At 36.5% G+C, this 18,333-nt stretch overlaps 1 protein-coding gene across 1 annotated transcript in view; it reads right to left on the bottom strand.

The window, feature by feature from the left end:
- Positions 1-383: 383 nt before the first annotated feature.
- Positions 384-18,333, bottom strand: part of LOC128664684 (uncharacterized) — a 54,179-nt gene continuing 36,229 nt past the window's right edge. The window contains exons 6-8 of the mRNA XM_053719493.1: positions 8,359-8,586; positions 1,395-1,518; positions 384-1,303 (exon numbers count right to left, since the gene is read on the bottom strand). Of these exons, the coding sequence (XP_053575468.1) occupies positions 384-1,303; positions 1,395-1,518; positions 8,359-8,586 (1,272 nt within the window). The remainder of the gene's footprint in view (positions 1,304-1,394; positions 1,519-8,358; positions 8,587-18,333) is intronic.

Below are 18,333 nucleotides of genomic sequence, written 5' to 3'. Positions count from 1 at the left end.
TAATAAAAATCTATTTGAACACCAGATATGTATACAATAAAGACACAGACATATTTTTGCTGAAAATCGAGTTTTCAAAAAAAGTAAACAACCAATAGATTAAATATACAAAAATAATTAGATAGACATAATGGTATTGGTTTTGTGTGATATTTTGCTATTTTTAAGGTAACTCTACATTTCATTTAATGTGATTTAATGTGTTTCAAAAGGAAACAACTTTCATCTTCAGTGCTTCAAACTTTTAATCTAGTAAATCTTTAAGCCCCAAATGATCATAGAGCTAGCTTAGTTTAAGATCATTATAATTAAATTATTCCCATAAAAACCTCATAAGACAGCCATGTCTTGAGGTTAATCAGATATGGAAACAAAAGTAAATATTATTTTTGTATTGTCTGAGCTTTTGTCCTCCCCATGAGATGTTGTCTTGAATTCATTTTGGGTTGGAATAAAATAATATAACACTTAGAAGCAAACATACAAGAAAGCATGGCCCAGCTAGAGGACAAAATAGCAAAGACCTCCATGGCAACCATATATTTTCCAGTGGTACTAAGGTATGCTGGAATAAAAGATCCCCAAACAGTGAGGAAGGCCAACATACTGAATGTAATGAATTTAGCTTCATTGAAGCTGCCTGGCAGTTTTCTAGAAAGGAAAGCAACTAAAAAACTTATAGTAGCCAGAAAGCTCAGATATCCTAAAATGCACCAGAAAGCCATGGAAGAGCCTTCACTGCATTCAAGTATAATAACTGAAGATTCTGTCTTTGAATTGTAGAAAGGAAAGGGAGTATAGAGAGCTAGCCATATAATACACATCACAAACTGTAGCAATGTGCTCAACCCAATAATTGAGTATGAAAACCTTGGACTGGTCCACCTCTTCAAGACACTGTGTGGTTTAGTAGCCTTAAAAGCAATCACTACCATGATGGTTTTTGCCAAGATACATGAGACACAGAAGGCAAAGGCTACACCAAATGCCGTCTGACGCAGGAGACATTTTTCAGGGTTGGGATAGCCAATGAAAAACAATGAGCACAAGAAGCAAAGTGTCAATGAGACTAGGAGAAGACAACTTAGGATATAATTGTTTGCACGAACAATAGGTGTGGTCTTGTAGTAGATCAGAAGTGCTAGAACAGCCACAGGAATTATGGAAGATGTTACACTTATGCCAGCCAGAGTAATACCCAATGTTTCTTCATAAGATAGGAATTCAATGGATTTTGGAAGGCATTTGTCTTTTTGGTAATTAGGCCAGGAATTCCATGGACACTTGTAGCATTCTCCGGAGTCTAAAAAGGTGATATGTAAAGGAAAAAGTGTAACAGTGTTAGTCAACTCATGGGTTATATATTTTAATTAGCTATATTGCAAAATACTCACCTGCTTGATTGGCAATTTCTCCTTGGGCACATGGGACACAATTAAAGCAGCAGGCAGGCACTCCTTTTATAACTGCCTTTCTAAAACCCATCAGACATTTCTCACTGCATACAGAACGAGGGACCTAGAAAAAGGTATTATACAGTATGTTTACTTAATTAATTCCCCTCTATCATTGCATAGCTGCCTTCATTTGTCTATATTACAGTGAATTGACAATAAGCTGTAAAGAAACAACAACCTTGCCATAATTAATATGATAATAATGAGAGTGCATAATTAACAGCATAAGTATTTCATGTTTATGAAACTCTAAACTGGTAGTTAACAACTGTATTAGAAAACTGTGGCTATTAGTTACACACTGGCGCTAAATTGTTGCTATGCAATGTTTCTTTAAACCAGTTCAGAGATGGTGTAAACTATTTACTACCTGCCACTACCTTTAAATGGATATGTACAATATATGAAAGATACATTTTAAGCCTTAATAGTTGTCAACACTACTTATATAAATATATAAATACAATTGAAAAGTTTTAATACATTATATATACACACAAATAAATAAAATTTAAAATGTATGTAACAAAATTAGATTATGCACAGAATGAGACTTCTAGATTGCTTTACCCATGAACTTAATATCTAGTATTTAAATTGCCTTTTCTTCTCTAATTTCTTTTTGTATTTCTTTAAAATGTATTTCAACGTGACGAAGCATAGCTAGCTGATCAGCATCAGTTGTCATGGTAACCAGGACTACCCTTAGCATTTGCAGGGCCCTGGGCAAGACAAATTTGTTGAGTCCTTTTGCTCTTATTCTCCTCTCCCTGTATGCCTTGCCCCCCTGTATAAGTCACCCTATCCAAACATTCAGTCTTACCTATATAAAGAATAACCCTAAATATCACACCTCTTCATAAACTAAATACAGGATGTACTTTGCCCCTTCTCATAACCTTACCCCTTGACATTGTGGTGGCTGCCAAAGTGCGGGTGCAGGCGTGATGATAACACTATTTTCTATCTCTCATTTTGCTTACTGCTGGTAGCAGCATTTTATTATTTATTTCTTTTTATTGCAAGAAAACATTTATTGGGGTGTCTGTCAGAAACAATTGTTTATGAAATTCCATGAAGTCACACAACTGGCACAATACCCAATGCAGAAGACATTGCTGAGATAACAGACCACTAGAATGAAAAGGAACCATTTCACAGAGACAGTTGACATAATAATAGTGCCATAAACTCAATATGAAGGCCTTCTATAAAGTCCATTGAAATAGACCAAAGTTTGACAGATAATGGCATGGCTAGGGCCAATATCTACACCACATATATGGGTTTGTGACATTTTACATAAGTTTTTATATGATAAAATGGTGCAATATATTAAACATCAATGACAAATTATAGAATGTTGAATCTGAGGGTTACTTTATGCCAGGGTTTGAAGCATAAATGTTATTACATTTCTAGATGCCATGGATTCTATGTACACTAATGGAGGCCTTGAGTTTTTAATGAAACCAATGAAGTCAATCAATTATCGGCAGGATTCCAAGAATAAATGGTGTATTTTCAAATGTATTTACTTACAGTTCCCATCAAAATGTTTCAAGCCATTATCATTATTCTTGACTAAAAAAAAAAAGAAAGAAAATATATGCATCCTGTAAGTCAAGCAGAAGCATATGTATTTGCCTGAAAACTATACAAATGCTTGTATCCAGGGCCATAGCAATAGGGATCTCAGAGGTCTCAACTGACGTCATGCCCACACCTCAAGGGGCCCATCTTACAAAACTAGGTGACCCCCCCTCCCTTGAAGTGTAATGATGTGTCTTATAAATATGGTGGCAGGGTCTCAAAGATGGCCACCACTGTATTGCTTTACAGAAAACAACTGCCTCCATATTTGTGCAGAAAGGACGAGAAAGTACATATCTTCTGGCATAGACTTGCCAAATGAGAAGAATGGCTGACAGTCACAGAGAAGTATCTCCAATTCTGTGAAATGCTGAATATTTATACTATTAGGAGTGTGTGGTTCTCTGGAATGGGTGCTGTTAAAATGGGAGGTCCTGTCACTACTTTTGATGTGGCCCAATGAGGTCTAGATAATCCCCTGCTTGTATCTTTGCTTGTAAACCACAAGAAAAGTTGCATTTTGTCATTTAATCAGATTGTTACAAAGGAAAAATATATGTAATTTTATTTTCTTTTTACAGTTATATGTAATTGTCATTGCAGAGTGCTCAGAAGAAGAATCAGCATCATAAAACACATCTAGATTCTTTTTTTTTCTTGATGTGCCCCTGTCATGTATATTTGTCCCATATTGCTTGCAATTTAATTTGCAAACAAGCAGATGGTAAACGTTTCTAGAATGTTTTTATGTGAATTTGCCCCATATGACAAATACATTTGTTTGTTTCAATAGCAGTTTCACACAAAATGCTTACAATATGTCTGGCAGAGTTGTAAAAGGTCCAAGCACCTATTGTATCTTGCAAGTATATACTGTACACACCTGGGAAAGGGTGGTGAGTGTGACAACATACACTTTGTATTTTTGATGCTTTGCATATTTTGGAATACTGTGTGCTCAAATGGATTTCAAGTTGACTTAAAAATATGTTTGATAGCGCTGTATGTAACACTGAAAAGAGGGGAGGGACAAATTTTAGTCAGAGATTTGCCACAAATGTAAAACTTTCATAATAATAAAAAAATATCCTAGGGCTAGATTACAAGTGGAGCACTATTTAGTGCTTTCGCTCAATCACTAACACCGCCAGAATTAAACTTTTTGCGAGCACTCGTTATTGCTCGTATTACAAGTTGAAAGTAAAATTTTTGCACAAGAGCGAAACCTAATGCACAGTAACCAAAGGACTTCAGATATAGCGACCGCTTTAACTTCTCCTCCCCAGAGACTTCAATGGAGCGTGTTTAGAAAAAAAATATATATACAGTATAGTGTAACACTTTATTTTAATATATTTATGTAATATTTGGGGCACATTTTTATTTAGCCCTAACCTTTTTTCTAGGACTTCAGTCGCTCTAACCTGATGAATGAAAATTTAGTTTGCGCTCCTGCAGATGCATTACTTTCAACTTGTAATATGAATGCAAGTATTTCAATATCGCACATTTGCTAATGTTAGCGCACCACTTGCAATTTAGCAATCTGTACATTAACTGGATTAAGTGAGGTTTTTACTGTCTTACATTAATGATCAAGATTGATATGTTTAGTTATCATTAAAGGTCGACTCGTCATTAAACAAAGTGCTGTGTTTTGGTCTTTACTGGTAAGGACTATGCAATATCTAGTGACTTAAAAGGCAGCAGTTGTGTGCACTGTAGATTCATCAGTAGAGTTATGCCTCTCTACCACTAAGCTATAAGAGTGTCTGTAAGTATATGGGGAACTATATCCTGTGAGGGGGGAGTCGTTTGTCCAACACTCCTGTAACCACTAGATGTACTGAAATTCCTTATTAACACGTTAAAAAATGTTTCTCTACTCCCACCAGTGCTCTGACATTGAGGGGCCACTTCTATAAAATTTGCAAGTCTAGACGTGGTTTTGCACATCGACACTCAAAGGGGAAGTCCTCATGGAATTCTATGAAAAAAGGGCTGCCCCTGCTAGTGGCGAGATGTCTCCCATAGAAACACTGAGGGCGCTCTGTTAGGTAAACGTTTGCAATGGAGAAAAAAGTACAGAATGGAAACACAATCACAAATCTAAAAGCACAATGTTGCCTGATGCTTTGGGAGAAATACACAGCCCCCTATATTGCTAATATCTTTGTTCCAATCTATGTTTAAACTTTAATATTACGTCTAATACAAATACAATTACGCTGTTTTCAGTGCACTATACCTTAAATTTGCTATTATTTTCATATGCATAGGTTTTCCTTTCAGAATTACTAGTGTTTTGAAAGTTTTGATAAAAGCTCGCCACCTTTTAAGTTGAGAGGAAAAAACGCCCATTTACTTGTACTTAAGTACACATTTTTATGTGCTTCTTGCACATCCAGTGTATTTAAATTACGATTTACGCTGTTCATATTTAATGAGATTTATTTATGTGTAATTTACATACAAATTTTACGTTAGTGATAAAATACAGCGATCACAGAAGCTCTTTTTATTCCATGAAAATTGTTTTTTGACAAGAAATCACAATTTAAGGCTGGAGGAAAGGAGATTTAATCTTCAACAACATAAATGTTTTTTCACTGTAAGGGCAATACAATTGTGGATCTCATTACCTAAAGAGGTAGTAAATGCCAATACCTTAGATACATTTAAAAATGCTTTAGATACATTTCTGATCCACAGTAAAGTCAGAAGAAAAACATGGTGGATGCCGCTGTCCATAGAAATAAAAAATCTTTATTCCACAAAAATATTAAAAAGCACACGGAAGCATCCAAAGATAGTCTATGAGAGCGTAGCACCTATGGCTAACATGTTTCGGCAGTTAAGCTGTAATCATACCCTGGGGTGCAATACAGGATACATCAGTTAAAAAAAGTTAACATATTACCTGATTGGTAGAACAAATTAAGACAATAGATACGCACTCAATGACAATTACTTAAATAAACAAACAGTATCATAACATGCCTGACTAGTAGAATCAGAACCTTATCAAATACAGCACATAAATTCCTTTATAGCACATGCAATAAAATAATACAATAGAAGACAATACAGTGGCTGAGAGTACCAGTGATCCTGGACGCATATTAATGAACATATAATATAATATGAATACTGCAATAGGAAAAAATACCATACAATATAATATTATTATATTATTATATAATATTATATTTAGTGCACTCCTTAATATCTGCACTGGAGGAGGATTAAAAAGCTAAAAAGCTTTATAAAGATGGTAATCCTCTAAATGGAACTGAATAATACAGATAAAAGGGGGTGCACCATCATATCTCAAAGTGCACAAGCAGGATCCAATGCATAATACTAGATATGTGCGATTCGGTTCGGTTCGATTTGGAAATTCGGCAAATTTGGCAATTCGGATTGAACCGAATTTCCGAATTAAAATACTGCCGAATTTTCCGAATACATCCGAATTAGTTCGAATTTATTCGTAAATTCGGATGGCCATTGGATTACACTAGTATTGTACAGTATGTTAGGTTATATCACTCTGCTATGGGTTACACCTAATATACAGTACATAATACTAGTCTAATCCCACCTAACACTTACCGAAATTCCGAATTTCCGAACCGAATCGAACCGAATCCAGCCGAATTTCTTCGAATCCAAATGAATCCGAAACGAATCCGAAACGAACCGATTCAAAATTTTCCAAATTCGAATCGATCCGAACCGAACTTCGAAAAATTCCGAATCGATCCGAACCGAACAAAACTGAATTTTTTCGCCATGCACATGTCTACATAATACATTATACATGCTCGACAGAAGTCAAATCTAATGTTTAAGCTGCATTTAGTATCAAAACAAGTGAATATATACAAGGGAATAGCAACCTGATAAGCGCAAATACATATTTATACACCTTTATACACATATGGATACACGTGAAGACTAAATAATAAAGGTGCATTATAAAATAGCAGTATTATTCCCAAAAGTTAAGTAGGTCATATATGGAATTAAGTCCTAGAGGTGTTCGAGTCCTCAACTGAAAGATCAAGAACACCTCACGCTTAGCTAACAATTTATCGATGATATTCAATATCTGCACTTTCTTCATTACGGCATTCGGTTATATAAATATATGCTGAATATGGCTACGGGCAGCGTCGTTCGGATATTTTAAAAACCGTATATTAGTTTTATAGTGTAACACACAAAGACTTGTTCAAATCCAGATGTTACTATGTTGCACTATTAAACAAATATATCCGACTCTGAAAAAAGCAGGAAGCTGCTACCTCCAGCCAACTGAAGAAAGTGCACATAATTGTGCTTATCAGGCAGCCTGGGAGAATCTGCCACTTCCCAGCTTTACTGTTGCTTGAAGATGAACTCTTCAAACCGCACATCAAGAAGTGAAAAAGGAAATATCTAAGCAAGTTGTATAAAAAGTAGCCACAAGTTGTTGTTTTTTAAATTAAAACAAAAGTATAAAAACAGAGCAACACATTTTTCATCTCCTAGAGATGATTCTTCAGGCTGTATAAAATCTAATGACATTGTGTGATTCAGGGCCTAACAGAACTGAGGTACAAATCCACTGAATTCTTGTAAACTATGAAGACAATAAGAGAATACAGATGACATCTTGGAGAGTCCTACTGTGTAGCACCAAAACTAAAGTGAACATTAAAGAGATAGGAAAGTCAAAATTAAACTTGCATGATTCTGACAGAGCATGACACTTTGAAATTAACTTCTATTTTCAAATGTGCTTTGTTCTCTTGGTATCCCTTGTTGAAAATGAATATGCACATATCCTACACTAGTGGGAGCTGCTGCTGATTGGTGCCTGCACAAATTTGTCTCTTGTGACTGGCTGCCTAGATGTGTTCATATTGCTGCCAGTAGTGCAATGCTGTTCCTTCAGCAAAGAATAACAAGAGAACTAAGCAAATATGATAATGGAAGTACATTGTAAAGTTGTTTAAAAGTTTATGTTCTATCCAAATCATGAAATCAAATGTTGGGGTTTCCTGCCCCTTTAATACATTATTCTAAAAGGAAACTATGCAGAAACCCCTAGGCAGGTAAAAGTAGATCACAGGCCAATCTGTGCACACAATCATTTATGACTGTACACTCCTGCTGAACAGATGTAACTAAACATATTTCTTTTTCCACACCAATTTATTACATTTAATTTATTTGTATTATTACTGTTTATCAAGATTTTCAGTAAACCAGATGATACTGGTTCTATTGTTAGTGTTCGGATCATTTCATTAAATCTTACCTTTTGGTCTCCAGTATTCCACAACATGGCACTGATATTGATGTTCAATGTTTTTCCATCAGTTGCTGATGTGTCATAACTTCCAACATTAATTAGCTTCAGTTTACCTTCTGGATCCAGCTTCCAATGCACAATATCATACACAGCAGGAGGGTCTCCATTTTCATCAAAATAGATCTGCCTTCCACTGCTCAGCCTCACTCTCACTTTCTGCATGTAGTATAAAAGCTGTGGGATTGTTAGGAGAGATATCATATTGACCGTTACTAACAACATGTTTCTTAAAGGGATGTTAAATCATTGCAATATATATTATTCATCTATTTAAATACTTTTATTATTATTTTTTACACTACATTTGTGCTGTTTTTTACTTCCTGTCAGAGCCCTACAAGGAGGAGGAGGCAGAAAGGTTTATCCTAGTCTAATATCATACAACTTCTAGGCTAGTGAATAGACTAGATAACATGGAGTCCGATTTGCTCATGCCCAAACTTACGGCTAGATTTAGAGTTCTGCGGCCAAAGGGGTGCGTTAGCTACGCGTGCTTTTTTCTGGCCGCACCTTTTAAATACCGCTGGTATTTAGAGTTCACAGAAGGGCTGCGTTAGGCTCCAAAAAAGGAGCGTAGAGCATATTTACCGCAACTGCAACTCTCGATACCAGCGGTGCTTACGGACGCGGCCAGCTTCAAAAACGTGCTCGTGCACGATTCCCCCATAGGAAACAATGGGGCTGTTTGAGCTGAAAAAAAACCTAACACCTGCAAAAAAGCAGCGTTCAGCTCCTAACGCAGCCCCATTGTTTCCTATGGGGAAACTCTTCCTAAGTCTGCACCTAACACTCTAACATGTACCCCGAGTCTAAACACCCCTAACCTTACACTTATTAACCCCTAATCTGCCGACCCCACTATCGCTGACCCCTGCATTTTATTATTAACCCCTAATCTGCCGCTCCGTACACCGCCGCAACCTACATTATACCTATGTACCTCTAATCTGCTGCCCCTAACACCGCCGACCCCTATATTATATTTATTAACCCCTAATCTGCCCCCCACAACGTCGCCGCCAGCTACCTACAATAATTAACCCCTAATCTGCCGATCGCACCTCACCGCTACTATAATAAAGTTATTAACCACTAATCCGCCTCACTCCCGCCTCAATAACCCTATAAGAAATAGTATTAACCCCTAATCTGCCCTCCCTAACATAGCCGACACCTAACTTCAATTATTAACCCCTAATCTGCCGACCGGATCTCGCCGCTACTCTAATAAATGGATTAACCCCTAAAGCTAAGTCTAACCCTAACACTAACACCCCCCTAAATTAAATATAATTTAAATCTAACGAAATAAATTAACTCTTATTAAATAAATTATTCCTATTTAAAGATAAATACTTACCTGTAAAATAAACCCTAATATAGCTACAATATAACGAATAATTATATTGTAGCTATTTTAGGATTAATATTTATTTTACAGGCAACTTTGTATTTATTTTAACCAGGTACAATAGCTATTAAATAGTTAAGAACTATTTAATAGCTAAAATAGTTAAAATAATTACAACATTACCTGTAAAATAAATCCTAACCTAAGTTACAATTAAACATAACACTACACTATCAATAAATTAATTAAATACAATACCTACAAATAACTACAATAAAATAAACTAACTAAAGTACAAAAAATAAAAAAGAACTAAGTTACAAAAAATAAAAAAATATTTACAAACATTAGAAAAATATTACAACAATTTTAAACTAATTACACCTACTCTAAGCCCCCTAATAAAATAACAAAGACCCCCAAAATAAAAAAATGCCCTACCCTATTCTAAATTAAAAAAGTTCAAAGCTCTTTTACCTTACCAGACCTGAAAAGGGCCATTTGCGGGGCATGCCCCAAATAATTCAGCTCTTTTGCCTGTAAAAAAAAACATACAATAGCTATTGTACCTGGTTAAAATAAATACAAAGTTGCCTGTAAAATAAATATTAATCCTAAAATAGCTACAATATAATTATTCGTTATATTGTAGCTATATTAGGGTTTATTTTACAGGTAAGTATTTAGCTTTAAATAGGAATAATTTATTTAATAAGAGTTAATTTTTTTCGTTAGATTTAAATTATATTTAACTTAGGGGGGTGTTAGTGTTAGGGTTAGACTTAGCTTTAGGGGTTAATCCATTTATTAGAGTAGCGGCGAGATCCAGTCGGCAGATTAGGGGTTAATAATTTAAGTTAGGTGTCGGCGATGTTAGGGAGGGCAGATTAGGGGTTAATACTATTTCTTATAGGGTTATTGAGGCGGGAGTGAGGCAGATTAGGGGTTAATAACTTTATTATAATAGCGGCGCGGTCCGGTCGGCAGATTAGGGGTTAATAAGTGTAGGCAGGTGGAGGCGACGTTGAGGGGGGCAGATTAGGGGTTAATAAATATAATATAGGGGTCGGCGGTGTTAGGGGCAGCAGATTAGGGGTACATAAGTATAACGTAGCTTGCGGCGGCGTGCGGACGGCAGATTAGGGGTTAAAAAATGTAATTAGAGTGGCGGCGATGTGGGGGGACCTCGGTTTAGGGGTCCATAGGTAGTTTATGGGGGTTAGTGTACTTTAGAGCACAGTAGTTAAGAGCTTTATAAACCGGCGTTAGCCCAGAAAGCTCTTAACTACTGACTTTTTTTTGCGGCTGGAGTTTTGTCGTTAGATTTCTAACGCTCACTTCAGCCACGACTCTAAATACCGGCGTTAGAAAGATCCCATTGAAAAGATAGGATACGCAAATGGCGTAGGGGGATCTGCGGTATGGAAAAGTTGCGGCTGCAAAGTGAGCGTTAGACCCTTTCCTGACTGACTCCAAATACCAGAGGGCGGTAAAAACTAGCGTTAGGAGCCTCTAACGCTGGTTTTGACGGCTACCGCCCAACTCTAAATCTAGCCGTTAGGTTTTGAAAATCCTCTCCTCTTAAAGGGATAGTAAAACACCAAAAATGTTATCGTTTAAAAGATAGATAATCCCTTTATTTACTATTCCCCAGTTTTGCATATCCAACACTGTTCTAGAAATATACTTTTTACCTCTGGAAATACCTAGTATCTAAGCTTTTGCAGACCCTTATCTCAGATCTTTTGACAAACTTGCATTTCAGGCAGTTAGTGCTGACTCTTAAATAACTTCATGTGCATGAGCACAATGTTACTTATAAGACACACATGAACTAAGCCCTCTAGCTGTGAAAACATTTCAAATGCATTCAGAAAAAAGGAGTCCTTCAAGGGTTTAGACATTAGCATATGAGCCTACCTAGGTTTAGCTTTCAACTAAGAATAACAAGCGAACAAAGCAAATTTGATGATAAAAGTAAATTTGAAAGATGTTTAAAATTACATGCCCTATCTAAATCATGAAAGTTTAATTTGGACTTTACTATCCCTTTAAAACACTGTGGGTGGGGCTACACTGAGAATTTTTAATTGCTAATTTTGCAAGAAAACAAGTAAGTTATTTGCTGTTTTTTATACAACCTTTTTCTTTTTATATTTACTTTGATTTAACATATTTGGGTTTTTTTTTTTTTTTTACCAAAGGAGCACTGTTTGATATCCCTTTAATAAAGTACAGCAAGAGCAAAGTTAAATCATTTTCCAAATACTTAATTGAATTAAATTACTTGCATTTTACAAAGTATTTGCAAATCCCTAAATCTCAAGTAACTGAGCAACATTATAACATTACCTATATTTTTTCTTGTATCTATACAAATTCTTTACTTATTTTATACAAATATGACTATGTTCTATTTCTGCAAACATATACTTCTTCTAGAAAAGATTAATTCATATACTTCTTCTGCATACAAATTGTAAAGATTAAGTTAACCAGAGGAACCTTACTTATTACATTAAACCATCCTAAATATAGAATTCTCTAAACGCTTTATAAATTATAGTAGCAAATGTAAAGCAACCATTTCAAACCCCTGAGAAGCTTATACCAATATGTGCATCAGTTTTTGTGTAACAAGTCTGTGATGTGAGTGAACAATCTGAGAAACAGATAATCCCTAGGTGATAATCCCTATATTCTGAAAAACCACTTACCCACATGGGATCTAGGTGTCATGTGGTGGCCCAAAGATAAAGATTTCATCTTTGATCAATGATTTCTGTTTCCACAGTGATATAGATACAGGTAAAAAGTTTTACTTAAAATTGATTAACCTGCCCTTGTGGAAGATCAAAAAGGGGAAAAAATAGAATTTATTTACTATATCATTTATTTTTATTTTTTCTTACAATCTTAGACCTAGATTTGGAGTTTGGCGGTAGCCGTGAAAACCAGCGTTAGAGGCTCCTAACGCTGGTTTTAGGCTACCGCCGGTATTTGGAGTCACTGAAAATAGGGTCTAACGCTCACTTTTCAGCCGCGACTTTTCCATACCGCAGATCCCCTTACGTCAATTGCGTATCCTATCTTTTCAATGGGATCTTTCTAACTCCGGTATTTAGAGTCGTTTCTGAAGTGAGCGTTAGAACTCTAACGACAAAACTCCAGCCGCAGAAAAAAGTCAGTAGTTAAGAGCTTTCTGGGCTAACGCCGGTTTATAAAGCTCTTAACTACTGTACCCTAAAGTACACTAACACCCATAAACTACCTATGTACCCCTAAACCGAGGTCCCCCCACATCGCCGCCACTCGATTATTTTTTTTTAACCCCTAATCTGCCGACCGCCAACTACGTTATCCTTATGTACCCCTAATCTGCTGCCCCTAACACCGCCGACCCCTATATTATATTTATTAACCCCTAATCTGCCCCCCACAACGTCGCCGCCAGCTACCTACAATAATTAACCCCTAATCTGCCGACCGCAAAGCACCGCCACCTACATTATAGCTATGTACCCCTAATCTGCTGCCCCTAACACTGCCGACCCCTATATTATATTTATTAACCCCTAATCTGCCCCCCTCAACGTCGCCTCCACCTGCCTACACTTATTAACCCCTAATCTGCCGAGCGGACCGCACCGCTACTATAATAAATGTATTAACCCCTAATCCGCCTCACTAACCCTATAATAAATAGTATTAACCCCTAATCTGCCCTCCCTAACATCGCCGACACCTAACTTCAATTATTAACCCCTAATCTGCCGACCGGAGCTCACCGCTACTGTAATAAATGGATTAACCCCTAAAGCTAAGTCTAACCCTAACACTAACACCCCCCTAAATTAAATATAATTTAAATCTAACGAAATTAATTAACTCTTATTAAATAAATTATTCCTATTTAAAGATAAATACTTACCTGTAAAATAAATCCTAATATAGCTACAATATAAATTATAATTACATTGTAGCTATTTTAGGATTAATATTTATTTTACAGGCAACTTTGTATTTATTTTAACCAGGTACAATAGCTATTAAATAGTTAAGAACTATTTAATAGTTACCTAGTTCAAATAATTACAAAATCACCTGTAAAATAAATCCTAACCTAAGTTCTAATTAAACCTAACACTATACTATCATTAAATTAATTAAATACAATTCCTACAATTACCTACAATTAAACCTAACACTACACTATCAATAAATTAATTAAATACAATATCTACAAATAACTACAATGAAATAAACTAACTAAAGTACAAAAAATAAAAAAGAACTAAGTTACAAAAAATAAAAAAATATTTACAAACATAAGAAAAATATTACAACAATTTTAAACTAATTACACCTACTCTAAGCCCCCTAATAAAATAACAAAGCCCCCCAAAATAAAAAAATGCCCTACCCTATTCTAAATTACTAAATTAAAAGCTCTTTTACCTTACCAGCCCTGAACAGGGCCCTTTGCGGGGCATGCCCCAAGAAGTTCAGCTATTTTGCCTGTAAAAAAAAACATACAATACCCCCCCCAACATTACAACCCACCACCCACATACCCCTAATCTAACCCAAACCCCCCTTAAATAAACCTAACACTAAGCCCCTGAAGATCTTCCTACCTTGTCTTCACCCTGCCAGGTTCTCCGATCGGTCCAGAAGAGCTCCTCCGATGTCCTGATCCAAGCCGAAGCGGGGGGCTGAAGAGGTCCATGATCCGGTCGAAGTCTTCATCCAAGCGGGGCAGAAGAGGTCTTCCATCCGATTGAAGTCTTCATCCAGGCGGCATCTTCTATGGTCTTCCATCCGGAGTGAAGCGGCAGCATCCTGAAGACCTCCTACGCGGAACATCCATCCGGCCCGACGACTGAACGACGAATGACGGTTCCTTTAAATGACGTCATCCAAGATGGCGTCCCTCGAATTCCGATTGGCTGATAGGATTCTATCAGCCAATCGGAATTATGGTAGGAATATTCTGATTGGCTGATGGAATCAGCCAATCAGAATCAAGATCAATCCGATTGGCTGATCCAATCAGCCAATCAGATTGAGCTCGCATTCTATTGGCTGATCGGAACAGCCAATAGAATGCGAGCTCAATCTGACTGGCTGATTGGATCAGCCAATCGGATTGAACTTGATTCTGATTGGCTGATTCCATCAGCCAATCAGAATATTCCTACCTTAATTCCGATTGGCTGATAGAATCCTATCAGCCAATCGGAATTCGAGGGACGCCATCTTGGATGACGTCCCTTAAAGGAACCGTCATTCGTCGGGAAGTCGTCGGAAGAAGAGGACGGATCCGCGCTGGAGGTCTTCAGGATGGAGCCGGTCGTCATCGGATGAAGATAGAAGATGCCGCTTGGAAGAAGATGGTTGCCGGTCCGGATCTACTCTTCTTCCCGGATAGGATGAAGACTTTGGAGCCTCTTCTGGACCTCTTCAGCACCGGATGATGGATCGCCAGCCCCCGCTTGGGTTGGATGAAGATTTTGGAGCCAGGACGGATCGGTGATACCTGGTGAGGTGAAGACAAGGTAGGAAGATCTTCAGGGGCTTAGTGTTAGGTTTATTTAAGGGGGGTTTGGGTTAGATTAGCGGTATGTGGGTGGTGGGTTGTAATGTTGGGGGGGGTATTGTATGTTTTGTTTTACAGGAAAAAGAGCTGAACTTCTTGGGGCATGCCCCGCAAAGGGCCCTGTTCAGGGCTGGTAAGGTAAAAGAGCTTTGAACTTTATTAATTTAGAATAGGGTAGGGCATTTTTTTATTTTGGGGGGCTTTGTTTTTTTATTAGGGGGCTTAGAGTAGGTGTAATTAGTTTAAAATTGTTGTAATATTTTTCTTATGTTTGTAAATATTTTTTTATTTTTTGTAACTTAGTTCTTTTTTATTTTTTGTACTTTAGTTAGTTTATTTCATTGTAGTTATTTGTAGGAATTGTATTTAATTTATTTATTGATAGTGTAGTGTTAGGTTTTATTGTAGGTAATTGTATGTATTTTATTTAATTAATTTAATGATTGTATAGTGTTAGGTTTAATTGTAACTTAGGTTAGGATTTATTTTACAGGTAATTTTGTTATTATTTGAACTAGGTAACTATTAAATAGTTCTTAACTATTTAATAGCTATTGTACCTGGTTAAAATAATTACAAAGTTGCCTGTAAAATAAATATTAATCCTAAAATAGCTACAATGTAATTATAATTTATATTGTAGCTATATTAGGATTTATTTTACAGGTAAGTATTTAGCTTTAAATAGGAATAATTTATTTAATAAGAGTTAATTAATTTCGTTAGATTTAAATTATATTTAATTTAGGGGGGTGTTAGTGTTAGGGTTAGACTTAGTTTTAGGGGTTAATCCATTTATTATAGTAGGGGTGAGCTCCGGTCGGCAGATTAGGGGTTAATAATTGAAGTTAGGTGTCGGCGATGTTAGGGAGGGCAGATTAGGGGTTAATACTATTTATGATAGGGTTAGTGAGGCGGATTAGGGGTTAATAACTTTATTATAGTAGCGCTCAGGTCCGCTCGGCAGATTAGGGGTTAATAAGTGTAGGCAGGTGGAGGCGACGTTGTGGGGGGCAGATTAGGGGTTAATAAATATAATATAGGGGTCGGCGGTGTTAGGGGCAGCAGATTAGGGGTACATAAGGATAATGTAAGTAGCGGCGGTTTACAGAGCGGCAGATTAGGGGTTAAAAATAATATGCAGGGGTCAGCGATAGCGGGGGCGGCAGATTACGGGTTAATAAGTGTAAGGTTAGGGGTGTTTAGACTCGGGGTACATGTTAGAGTGTTAGGTGCAGACGTAGGAAGTGTTTCCCCATAGGAAACAATGGGGCTGCGTTAGGAGCTGAATGCGGCTTTTTTGCAGGTGTTAGGTTTTTTTTCAGCTCAAACAGCCCCATTGTTTCCTATGGGGGAATCGTGCACGAGCACGTTTTTGAGGCTGGCCGCGTCCGTAAGCAACTCTGGTATCGAGAGTTGCATTTGTGGTAAAAATGCTCTACGCTCCTTTTTTGGAGCCTAACGCAGCATTTTTTTGGACTCTCAATACCAGAGTTAATTTTATGGTGTGGCCAGAAAAAAGCCGGCGTTAGCTACGCGGGTCCTTACCGACAAAACTCCAAATCTAGCCGTTGGACTTTTGGTGTTTATGCTATGGGTCTTTAGTAAAGTTAGGAATGTCTATGTTTAAAAAACACTTTTTATATATTTACTTTTAAATTTATTGTACATGAAACTCTAATGAACTATTTAACTGTTTTTTTTTTATTTATTTTTATATTAGTTTACAACTCACTATATACAATAGAAAGTATCAATAACTCCTGTAGGTAATGATGTGTCGGCTGTCAGAGCCACTGCAAAGGCCGCACAAATATCAAATATGTAGCAAAAACAGCAGCACCATCAATTATGATGTCTCATATATTTTATTTTCCAGAGGACATAAACATGACATTTGGGGCCTGCAAGCCCTTAATCATATGCTTGTCTAATATCTCACAAACATCTCTTTTAAACACAGCTCCACAGGTGAATATCATTAATCATCATTAAACAACCCTATATACATATATTCCTATTTGTAATACATAGTGACACCCCTATGCCCACATATAAGAGAGGTACAAACATAAAAGATGTATTAGTGAGGGCAGATATAGGTGGCCAAAAGAAACAAACATATATAACCAAAAAAAATAAATGGTTGCTATACAAGCTTGGGCTGCATTAATTGTAATAATATCAAAAATGGATCTGTATTTCTACACCCTCTGACAGGAAAAAAAAAATATCAAAGGCTTCTATACCTGTAACACAAGTTTTGTCATTTATTCAATCAAGTGTCCGTGTGGGTAGGCCTACATCGGGGAGAACACCCAGAGAGTGAGAGATAGAATTACACAACATAAGTCTAATATCAGATGTGAGGATACCCTTGCCCAAGTAGCTAATCATTTTTTGACATTTGGCCATTCTATCTCCCAGTAAAAATTTCAGGTAATTGACCATATTCCCATTCCAAAGAGAGGTGGCGATAGAGAGCTACTACTCCAAAAAAGAGAAACAATGTGGATATTTAAAATGAACACTATGTATACTAATGATATGAACCGAGAGATAGATTTGAACCTTGTTTTGTAATGTTTTCCTTTACTGTAATGTTCTAATATGTATGAATTCCCGCATATTCTATAGTCAAAATGTATATATACATACAGTATATAATTGTAGATTACAACACTCTGTAGTGGTTCTAGCAGACCTCCATGTTGAATTGATTGGTTTTAAATTTATATACATGTGTACTACACTATTAGTCCACTAGGTGTCACTTTGTATTACAAATAGGAATATATGTATATATGCTTGTTGAATGATGATTAATGATATTCACCTGTGGAGCTGTGTTTGAAAGAGATGTTTGTGAGATACCAGACAAGCATATGATTAAGGGCTTGCAGGCCGAAACGTTATGTTTTTGTCCTCTGGGAAATAAAATATATGAGACATCATAATTGATGGTACTGCT

Source organism: Bombina bombina, chromosome 6 (genome assembly GCF_027579735.1).
Source record: "Bombina bombina isolate aBomBom1 chromosome 6, aBomBom1.pri, whole genome shotgun sequence".
NCBI lineage: Eukaryota > Metazoa > Chordata > Amphibia > Anura > Bombinatoridae > Bombina > Bombina bombina.
The sequence above is the reverse complement of the archived record's forward strand: the minus strand, read 5'-3'. Positions and strand labels throughout refer to the sequence as shown.